The sequence below is a fragment of the Carassius gibelio genome, chromosome B24 (assembly GCF_023724105.1).
Source record: "Carassius gibelio isolate Cgi1373 ecotype wild population from Czech Republic chromosome B24, carGib1.2-hapl.c, whole genome shotgun sequence".
Classification (NCBI taxonomy): domain Eukaryota; kingdom Metazoa; phylum Chordata; class Actinopteri; order Cypriniformes; family Cyprinidae; genus Carassius; species Carassius gibelio.
In genome coordinates, this window is record NC_068419.1 from 19231188 (window position 1) to 19243221 (window position 12034).

Sequence of the window (12034 nt, forward strand, 5' to 3'; positions counted from 1 at the left end):
GTAATGCCTGAACTTTTTGAAACGTCTTAAGTTTTGGATGAATGGAATATGTGGAGGGACTAAAATCTGTCTGCTTACATTAAAATGAATTACAATTTGTGTGATAAAAAAAATAAATAAAGTTTTATAGGTTTGATACCAGAAGAGGGTGAGTAAATAGTGATAGTATAGAATCATTTTCATGTTTAGGTGAACTAACCCTTCAATGAATTTCAACTCCAAAATCTGTTTTATTATGATATATATATACAAACATACACACACACACACCTATACCTATAGTTTTTATGAGGTGTACATATTTTTTCACAGCATTGTAGCTAAATTTGTAACACATCTGAGTAGTGTTTCGTGGACACAATTGTAACAGATGTTTAGCTATTAGGATATATAGCAAGAGGATGTATGTCTATTTTATGCAGACTGAGGCTCTTAAACTGCTGTACAGTTTCTAATAGTGAGTGAAGTTTAGCTCCGTTGTGCAGTACAGCTGACATATGTCTGTCTCACATCACTAACCCAGAGCATCAGGACACACCATGAGTGCAGCATTATGACATATGGACACTTAGATTGAAACATTCAAGCCTTTGCCCACTGTTTTTCAGATTTTTAGCAACGTAAGTGTTGCAAACTTTAAAGAGTCGCACTTTTAGAGCTAACTACTGAATACTGGTGCTTCTAGACAATGGAGTGTGACCCAGAGATGTAAACTTGAGTCTGAAGGCTTTAGAGTTGTGCAACTGAATACATCTTGATGTGCACACGTCTTGTTTTGAATTTCATGCTGACAATACACCCATGACTTGCAAATTGTCTGGTGATTAAACCGGATCTACAAAGTCAATGAAGAAACTCTTATGAACTCTCAGATAAATGGGCCAAGGTGGGTATCAAGATTTTTAATCCCAGTTTCCATCTGGTCCTCATGCAAAGCCATCATATGGCTTCAAAAGATTTTGATATAATGCAAAAGTAATATAGACAACTTTTATGATACTCGTGGTGCTTTTGGGTATTTTTTTTAACTTGTACACTTTTTTTTACATTGTTCAGATTATATGGTTTTTAGGTTCCACGATTTTGCATTTGGGACCAAAAGACGATTTGAGACTTGATACTCAACTTGTATTGAAAAGTGTGAATTTGTGACCTTTTGAACCTGTAATCGTTCATGTTGGCACTCAAAAGGGCAGTGGAAGGGTCTGAAATGTCATCTCCTAATCATCTAATGATGGTGCAAATGCTAATGAGTGGCGCTTTACAAATGAAGCTTGACAGGAGTGTCGCTGTACACAAGCGCCCGTGGTGTTCGCTGCCTCATTCCTCTTTGATCTGCAGGGCATTTCCTGTCAGAGCTGCTATCTGTCTGTCAGGATGCTTATGAGAGTATCGCCAGTGTGCTCCATTTCAGACAGACAGAGGGAGACACACCTGCTGTCTTGGGGAATGTGTCAGAATGGGTTCACAGCTGCTGTATCCTTTGAGACAAATCACACAAATTCTGGATGACAAGCTCACCTATTCCTGTTTCTCAGACTCCGACTGATTCAGGCTGGAGGCCAAAAGGCTGTAGTTTTGAACCTAGCAAGGGCTTATTTATGATGATCAAAACACAAGGTTAATTTATGGGGACTGAACCTGTAATAACTGAACTGCTAATGGTCTTCTTACTTATAATTGCTTAATCTTAAAGGGACAGTTTACCCAACAATGAAAATTACCCAATGATTTACTAAACCTGAAGACATCCTAGGTCTATATTATTTTCTTCTTTCAGTCAAATGCAGTCACTCTCTCGTGAACGCATGCATGACCATTAGCAGAAGTTAGAGATTTCAAATATAGATTTTTTTTTCTTAACTTCATAAGGCCTTTATTAACCTCCCAAAGCCACTTCAAAATCTTGACCCCTCCATTTACTTCCATTGTAAAGCTCGGAAGTGCCAGGACATTTAAAAAAAATATATAACTCAGATTGTAGAGAGATTCTGAGATTGTTTTGTGTCCATGGAAGAAAGCAGTTCATGCTAGTTTTTATTTGGACACTACTGTGTACATGGAATAAATTTGGTTTTAAATGTATGTTTCATAATTATAATTCATAACTATGAATTCCATTCATCTCAAAGCATCTTCAACACATTTCCCAGTCTCAGCAAGAGTTTTAACCACATTCAACTACATTAACCATTGTTTTAAAGAGCTTATTATACTCCAACACTGGATCTCTATTAAATGCACATGCAGCGCTTCCTCTAATGAGTCTCGACCTTGCTTGTCAGTGGTCCCAGGAGGAACGGAACATTCCCAAAATATCGTTTGAGTTGTAATAGGATTTTAATCAAAGTTTTAATCTATTATCAGCTCCACCACTGCCCCCACCCTCGCTTTCCGGTGGCAACCCGCAATGTCAGAAAGCGTTTCCACGCTTCACTTTGGATGTGAACTGTGCCGGAGCGAGCGGAGCAAAGCTGTTAAATACAGCCAAACCCAACACCAAATCTTTAATGCAGCAGAATTTAGCCCCTAATTAAACCTTAATATCATGTCAATTCAAATTAGCACGGCTAGGGGCGAGCAGAGCACCACTCCGGCCCTTTTTTTTTTCCATTTTTCTCTCCCTTGCTCTCCCGAGAGAAGGGAATACAAAGAGGAGAGAAATGTCAGCAGGGAATGACGTGATAGATTAGAAATATTAAGGTCCATTAAATGGAGGAGTGTGTGCTGAGCGGAGCAGTTAAATGTGCGCTGTGACCCTGAGGGTTGCTGACATTCCTGCTGTTCACCCAGACTGTCTCAGATCACACACACACTCTCTCTGCCTCATTTTACCCCAGCTGCTGGTGCTCTCACGCCCTGTACAGGAGCAGAGGGTGGTCCTTCCATCCAGGGAAAGATGAGTTTAATTTCATCATCACAGTAATAGAATTTGTTGTAGAAACTCAAGCCTCATCACAAAAGTCACATGTGGGCCCACATTAACAGACTTTCAACTACAAGTTTGAAGTCTGGTCCACAGCTTATTTTGGCCAAGAATTGCCCACTTAAAATGATCACAAAATAGGACTTGTTCTTTGAGAATTCTGCCACAATGTTGACTTCCAAATTGGATATTGAAGAAAAGTACAAGGCTCTGGAAAATTGATACTACATCATGCATCCAAAATCTAGATATTTTAACTTGTTGTAAAATAGTGCATTAAAGGAAACTGTTGACCAGTGAGTAGTTCCTCTTTACACGCCCTCAATTACATAGTCTGTCTCATTATTGGCTGGACCAGTGGTTACCAACAGTGTTTCTGCCCCCCATCCCCAACACTGTAGGGCTCCAGACATTTTTCCTGCCATTGCGACTAACTTTATTTCAGGGTTTGTACAACCTTTTGAGAGAGAAATTTAAGCACTTTTCCATGACTTTCAAGCATTTCACACAACTATTTCCAGCACTTTAAAGCTCTTAAAGATGATCAAGTTTGAATGTTGTTTTTTAATGAGATGAAGAAAATATACTTTGTTGAACAAACACTTCTGTAATTTAAAAAAAAAAAAAAATATCACAATTATAACCAGTAGACAGCAGCAGAGGAGCACTTATTGGCTTATTAGTCATTCATTTCTACTTTTACTCTATATTTTTAAATTATAAAATCACAATGAAAAAATATCAAAAATCAAGAAATCCGTTTTCTTCAGAATTTGACCCTTTTCTTAAATTTTTTACTATATCACAAATAATCAGTGAAGTTGGTCAGTTGCATATTCTAAAAAAATAATGGTACATTTAATAAGAGTGGAATATATAAAAAAGATTTGTATATAAAAAGTAGATCCATCTTAACTCAAGTTTAGTGCTTTACTGCCAATTCTGTACAAACAATAATCAAAAACTAAAAACTGGAATTGAACATGAAAAATTATTAGTAACTGCACTTATTAATGCAAAACAATAGCAATTTTATGATTAAATTATATTTATTTTGAATATTTGCACTATCAAATTTGCTCCTGGCGCCACCATCTATAGAACGTAGTGGCGCTGGTCTCAAATGTTAGTCTGGAGCCCTACAGTGCACATTTTGCATATCTCCTTTGTCTGATATACCTATTTCAGGTCTTGGATTCTCTATTAATGAGCTGACAAGTTGAATCAAGTGTCTTTGGTTTAGGAGAAATGCAAACTGCCTACTTGCAGTCACCAATGCATCTACTTGATGACCAGCTTTCAGTGTAAATGCATATGAAGTTGCTCAGTATAATCCAAATCTGTCCAGTTTGAATCCCCTACCTGATCTCATGATGAAAACGTACCTGTGGGAACTTTTCCACAAGATGCGAAAAACCTACCAATAAGTACATATCCAAACGTGTTTTGCATCTTGCGAAAAAAAGTTCCCACAAGTACATTTTCATCATGAGCTAAGGTTGTGAATCCCAGAAGCTGCATAGAAGTGAACCAGTCAGATTGGAACCGGTGATTTCTGCCAGATCATGCTATTTTGTGCAAACTTTACATCAGGTGGTGAACATGTCTGGTTAAGCCAAGACTATTTATTACCTGCCCAACAATGTTCAGCAGACCCATATTGTCACTGTAGAGTGGCACAAAATCCTCCTGAGCATTTGCTTATTAGGGTTGGACTGGAGTCCTTAAAGCCAATTCACCTCATACAGATGCAGACCAAGGGCCATATTTTAACAATCTAAACGCGCACAGCGCAGGTGCACTCAGGACATCACTTTTCCAAATCCACTTTTGCTATTTTAACGACGGAAAAACGGTTGCCGCGCTTGGGCGCATGGTCCAAATCGGTTGTTCCTATTCTCTTAATGAGTAATGGGTGTTTTTTGGGTGTAACATGCAATAAAGGAACAGAGAGCTGGGTCAGTTTGGTCCCAACAGCCCCCCTCAGGGATGTGTTCTCTCCCCTCTGCTCTTCTCCCTGTACACCAACGACTGCACCTCTAAAGACCCCTCTGTCAAGCTCCTAAAGTTTGCAGACGACACTACAGTCATCGGCCTCATCCAGGACGGTGATGAGTCTGCTTACAGACAAGAGATTGAGCAGCTGGCTGTCTGGTGCAGTCTTAACAACCTGGAGCTGAACACGCTCAAAACAGTGGAGATGATCGTAGACTTTAGGAGAAACCTCCCTGCACTTTCCCCAGTCACCATCATGAACAGCCCTGTGACTGCAGTGGAGTCATTCAGATTCCTGGGAACCACCATCTCTCAGGACCTGAAGTGGGACAATCATATTGACTCCATTGTGAAAAAGGCCCAGCAAAGGTTGTACTTCCTTCACCAGCTGAGGAAGTTTAACCTGCCACAGGAGCTGCTGAAACAGTTCTACTCAGCCGTCATTGAGTCTGTACTGTGTACCTCAATAACTGTCTGGTTTGGTTCAGCAACAAAATCAGACATCAGAAGACTACAGAGAACTGTTCGGACTGCTGAAAGGATTATTGGTGCTCCCCTGCCCACCCTTAAAGAACTGTATACATCCAGAGTGAGGAAAAGGGCTCAGAAAATCACTCTGGATCCCACACATCCAAGTCACCCCATCTTTGAACTTTTGCCATTTGGCTGGCGCCTCAGAGCCGCAAATACCAGAACAGTCAGGCAACAGAACAGTTTCTTCCCCCAGGCAATCTACCTCATGAACAGTTAAAGCTGCGGTAGGTAACTTTTGACGCTCTAGCGGTTAATAAACAGAACTGCTTGCGTCTTGCGGAAGAACATCGTAGCCGGAACTACTTTTCTCTGTTTATGTCTATGAACAATCACAAAGGTACTGGGTTACTCCGCCGCGGTATCCCCGAAGCAATCTAAAATAGTCCGAATATAAACACTTATTATAGGTGCACCCTAGTGATTCAGGACAAGTTAAAAACATGGTTTGGAAAATGGATTCATGGTGTACTCGCTTATTATATACATTTTTCTACATTTTGAACACAAACAAAGTTACGGACCACAGCTCTGATTGGTTGTTTCTTACAGGGAGCGGATGACTTTCTGTAAATGGCAATAGGACACTGGGAGGAGCCAGAGGAGCTTGATTTTTTTCACAGATTATCGGTCTCATATTCTACTGTCAGGACATAATGACAGGTTTAACAAATATGTAAAAAATATATTTTTACAAAAGTTACCTACTGCAGCTTTAAATGTTCCCTACTTATGCTTATAAACATGCAATAGCCTTATATTTATTTGTTAACCCTCCATCCTAGAACATTCCTGCATCTCACTCAATCCTATTCCATTATCATTTATAGCACAATTGTTTATACACTTATTTATTTGCCAATTTGTAAATCTCTCTTCTTTTCTTTTTTTTTTTGTCTGTGTGTTGTTGTCTCTGTGTACTGGAAGCTTATGTCATTAAAACAAATTCCTTGTATGCGTAAGCATGCTTGGCAATAAAGCTCTTTCTGATTCTGATTCTAAACCAATCAGAGTCTCATTTTCCATTCCCTTTAAGAGCCAGTTGCACTCGTGGCATGACGGATTTACATGGTGGAATTTGGCAAGCGCAAAGACAATGCGTCTCCGAGATGAAACGGAGCTGCGTGTGTGCAAGCAAAGACAGCCTAATTCTGATACACGCGATGACTATCCATTATGACATGTAGGCATGTTTATATTTAATTAGCCTACAAAAAATTCTTATGCATTGCAATCCTTTACTTTTTTATATTTGGCATGTTTGTGTGCTGCTGTGCGTCCCTGTGTTTAATTGTGGAACACTTAACACGTCTATACTAACACGCTCTTTAAATAACAAAGAATAAACATTGCGCCAGACTTTAGACCAGGTTTGAGTTGGTCTATGGTGCAGTCTATTTTCAGCTCCTTAAAATTGCAATGCGCCTGAACACACCTCTTTTTTAGACCAGCACGCCCATGGGCGCACAAATGGGTGCAAATGCATTCGCTAATTAAACGACGTGGCGCTGGACTGAAGCTAGCAAACACACTTGCGCTGCTCCTTGCGTCTGATTGCGTCGGGTGTATTATAGGGCCCCAAATGTCAATTCAACACGTTCATTCACTGAGAACAAGTGTTAACCAACAGCTACAGATGCCACAGGGTTAACACACTGATCAGACAAAACTCTGATGCATCTGCTGGTGCAGTGTGAATTGACCTTTAGCAGTGACACTGAGGATCGGCAGTCATAGCTATTTGTTGATGAAAAAATAATAGACTACCAATGGAAATGCAGAAAGTGGAGTTCACGTGATCTGCTTCTTGATCCGTTGAGTACTGCAAATAAGACCGGAGATAACCTAATCACCTTGAGCACTATCTAGACACTCTGTACAGTAATTTGTCATTCCAGTAAAAGAGAGAGACTATCTTTCATTTAAAGTCCCTTACACCACACTTCATTCAGGGACAATCCCTGCTGGAGTGTCTGGAGTTAAGAGTCACGCTCAAGAACACAATTATTATCTCTCATGATCAGGATTAAATGGGTGTCCTTCACATTAGCAGCCGAGGTCCTTGACCTTCTGCAACTCTACAAACGTATGTGTGCTTCATTAAAACCATGTGCGTTTGTTCAGGATTATATTTTTGGCATTGAGGTGTTAAAGAGTGATTGGAGCATGTTTGAAGTGTGTATGTGTGTGTGTGTGTGTGAGAGAGTGAGGTTTTGTTGACAAGCCGTTTGTTTCTTTCAGCACCGTGACGTCAGCTGTGTTCACTGTGGGAGACAACGTGGTGTCAGGAAGTGACGATCGCACCGTCAAGGTGTGGGACTTGAAGAACATGAGATCTCCAATTGCTACCATCCGCACAGACTCCGCCGTTAATAGGTAAGAGCAGCAGGCTGGCGAGGTGTAAGACCGCTTCCTGAGACTGTTGTTTCTGAACAAGCAGAGACAACACGGTGCCTGTTTTAAAAAGTTTGGGGAAATTGAGAAACTTTATTTCTCTATATCAAGATATTCTGAAAGAATGAAGTCAAGTCAGGCTTCTGAACAAGGAATAGTACGGAAGATTTTTAAAAAAATAACATTTAGTAAATCGTATCTAGCTTTATTTGCACTATTGAATAGCAACATCTTGTTTACATCAAGTGCAAAAGATGCTGTTCGCACAAAGAGTTATTTTGGACATTGTTTAACCGATGGGAGTGGGAGGTAAGCTTTCTGATTTGGTGTAAATAGATGCTGCTTGTTTCTTTACATTTAAATGAGTTTATTGATTGATTTTCTGGCTGTAACCTGCAGGATAAGTGTCTCAGCGAACCAAAGGATCATCGCTCTGCCACATGACAACAGGCAGGTCAGGCTGTTCGACATGAACGGAGTCCGTCTGGCCCGTCTCCCTCGGAGCAACAGACAGGTGCGTCTCTTTCAGAGTGGAGCTTTTATTACCTTTCGTTTTTGCTTCATGTTTGTCCGTTTGTCTCGCACTCTTTAACCAGCAGATATTTCTGATTCTTTTTCTTTCTTTCTGGGAAAAATAAATAAATAAAATAATAAAAAGCTGCTATTTTTTTTGATGCAAACTCTGTTATTTCAAATTGTAGGTAGCAAAGTTTTGGCATTTTCTGACTTCCTCTAGAACATATTTTACAACAAATATGGCAGCCTGTTCAAAAAGCTAAAAACATTTCAATAAAACAGTAAAATAACATTTATATGTACAGAATAAATATATACTTCTGTTGAAAGGTATCTAGTTGCATTTATTTGATTAAAATACAATAAAACAATACTTTTAATAATAGTTCTAGTTTCCTACTTTAATATATTTAAAATATGAATATTAATTATATTCTAAATATATTAATATCCTTCAGAAATTATTCTAATGTACTGATATGTGTTAAGTTAGTTTAAATTATACTTTGTAGGTATAATCTCTAGAATGGTAAAAAAATTTCAGTGTCAAGTAAATATTTTAAAATTGTTGTTCTGTAATTTATTTATTAATTTTTCTTTGAAACAAAACAGTTAAAAGCAACTTTTGGCTGTTTTATATATGCAATGGTGAAAAAATTGTCAAAATGCATTGGGAATAAGGCAAAAAATTGTGTTTGGTATTATGTCCTTCGGCCCAGTCTTTCTCTTTGTTCTTGGCTTCGGCCAAGAATGTTCTTTACAGTGTATCTCTATTCATTTCTTTAACCTGTTAAATGTCACCCCGTCCCGTATTCGGGACGCCTACGTTGACTATACTATATTACAATCAAATCTAATCTAATCTTGACAAACTATATATCGTTGGAAAGGTCTAAGACTCCCAAATATATATTATACCAATATCTTTTATTAAAAATTATGTAGGAAAAGTAATAGATCAATTTATGACAAGAGTGCACCCTCAGAAATCTACATTACAAAAGGAGCTTTGACCTTTGTTTAAAAAAAGACTTCCTCGTTGCCTTGTTCTCTATCACATTTTAGAAATCATCAGAAGTTATATATCACTTGAAAACATAAAATCTCAAAATTCATCCTTCAAAACCCATTTTAAAATCAGACATTGCATTACCATGTAAATGGTACATCAAAATCATCTTACAAAATGTTTTCAGTCATGAATTATAAAAATTTAGGTTTGTATCATGCACATTCAAGTCTATCTTCAAAAACGTGAGTGACAGTTAACAGGTTAAAGAAACAAAACAATAAATAAATAAAGCCAAAAATGTACAAATCTTAAGTTTGGAATCAATGGTAATGTATGATCAGATTTAGGAATATGTATTCCTATTTCCAGTTATAGCTGAATTTTTACTACAGATATTTTTATTTTAGAATTTAAAGTAACATTTTCTAATTATATTTACATTAATACTAAATTGATTTCAGTTGTTTAAACTGTGTCTATTGTAAACATATACAGATTTATCAACGGTTTAACCCAATAAAAAGTGAATTTAAATGAAATTCCCTGTTTAAACCCTCTGTATTAATAATATCCAGTTTTGTGCATCCAGCATATCCATAATGTACGTTTGAAATCTTTAGCTAGCGTCACACTGAACATCAACAGTCAACATTAGTTGAGTCCCACACGCCATTCTCTTGAGATGTGTTATTTCCTTGCAGCAGATGAGTGGCTCTTAGTTAAGTCGCTGTTTATGAAGAGCATCTTAAATCAGTCTCTAACAAAGGTCCATTATAGAATTGAACAATGAAAGGCAGAAATGAATCTTACTAGGTTTTCTGCCACATCACTTTAACTATTGCATTAGCATGTTTTGTATTTTTTTTTTATGTGTCCTGACAACCACATTGTACTTGACACGCAGGGCCATCGGCGCATGGTGTGCTGCTCTGCCTGGAACGAGGAGAACCAAGCTTGCAATCTGTTCACCTGTGGCTTCGACCGCCAGGCCATCGGCTGGAACATCAACATCCCTGCCCTGCTGCAGGAGAAGTGACACACTTCACACGTACACAAGCTTAACACGGCCCATCCACGCGATCACAACTGAACACGTTCGTCTGTGCCACACTTGCAGTAGATTTTAAAGAGCACATCACATCGTGTGTGTTAAGACACGCGACGTCTACGGACATTATCCCATCACGCCTTCTGACGTGTGTGGAAAACGCAATTTCATGGATATTCTGCATATCGAGGTCATATAGTGTGGTGAACTTCCTCCCAGTCTTGTTTTTACATGTTTGCATGAAACTTGTGAGTCGTGAATCCTGCGAGACCGGGACATTGCCGAAACGTTCGTTCACGGCCTGCCGCTGTTACACGCAAGTCATTTTTCACTTTAGTGGTATTTTTGTTGTGCAATGTTCTTTGTACAGATGACTTTTTATTTCACGATAGCATTTTAGATTTTTTTCCCCCACTTAGTTTTGCATAGAGTTCTGCTTTGCTTTTTATAGAGATGAGATGTGCAAAAGAAACTTAAAGCACTCTGCCTTTGTTAACGAAAATCGGCAATCGCATTTACTGATCCGCACCTTCTTGATGTTCTGATTGCCGTTCAAGCGGCCAATCAGCTTTTGTCAGTATTGCTGTAGTCCATTTGCATGACAAACCCACCTCTCTTGTCAAATATGTGAAGCAAAAATGCTGTATAATTGCTGTATATTCTTGTTCACAATATGAAAACGACAAAAAAAAAAAAAACACGTATCGACTGTTTATGAAGCCCTACGATTGATGTTCACTTCCATTTCAAGGGCTTTCAAGTCCTGTAGAAGTAAATATTTGAATCAGAACAAGTTTGCGTGTTGCTCACTGCTGTAGTTTTTAGATTGAAGAGTTGTTTGTGGCAGTGAGTTTTCGATATTGTAATATTCGTCGATAATCATCGGACCAAATGTCAATGCCTGGCTCAGTGTGGTCTGCTGAGGCTTGAAAGGCTTCCTGATGTCCTCCGGTCTTCTTGTGATGTGTGAACCACTGTGCTTAGCCGTATCTACAGAAACCTCGCTCGAATGACTTGCGACATTTGTCAATAATCCTTAAATGGAAGCTCTTCCATCATTGTTACAATTGGTATCGTTACTGCATTACTGGGCTTTCAACAGAACTGCTTTGGACTGTGCTAGAATTCTTGGTGGAAAGTGTCAGTTAAATCACTTACACAGTTAAATCTGTTTGGTCTAACTTCAAGATGTTTATTATGCGATGTATATTTGTGTGATGTCCATGTTTAATGGACTGTATTTGGCTTTAGAGTTGAAATGTACGCAAAGACGCATCAAAAACTCATCTTTTATCCAGCTGTCTAACAACAACGCATATGACCCATCAGAACGTCCTTTAAAAATGAGAAATTTAAGCTGTCTTTAACTTGATAGAATGTTCTGTGGGGTATTTGAGCCATTTCACTTTTTTATTTGAGAGCGACTTAATTTGCTGTATTGGAGAAACATAATGCATCTTATAATAATGTAGAGATCTAGCATCAGAAGCATTCACTGCTGGGCTTCAGAATAAAGTGAAGATGTCTTTCAACGATCGCATTGTTTTGATGGAATCTACACATTATAAATATGTGTGTGTGTGTGTAAAAGTGTAAATTTATAATGCATTTT

At 38.5% G+C, this 12034-nt stretch overlaps 1 protein-coding gene across 4 annotated transcripts in view; it reads left to right on the top strand.

Moving 5' to 3' along the window:
* The window catches only part of wdr37 (WD repeat domain 37), a 39851-nt gene extending 27897 nt beyond the window's left edge, over positions 1-11954 (top strand). For all 4 annotated transcript variants that reach the window (XM_052595760.1, XM_052595762.1, XM_052595763.1 and 1 more), the window contains 3 exons: positions 7694-7828; positions 8246-8360; positions 10279-11954. In XM_052595760.1, coding sequence (XP_052451720.1) covers positions 7694-7828; positions 8246-8360; positions 10279-10410 — 382 coding nt within the window. In that variant the 3' untranslated portion in view covers positions 10411-11954. The remainder of the gene's footprint in view (positions 1-7693; positions 7829-8245; positions 8361-10278) is intronic.
* Positions 11955-12034: the final 80 nt, after the last annotated feature.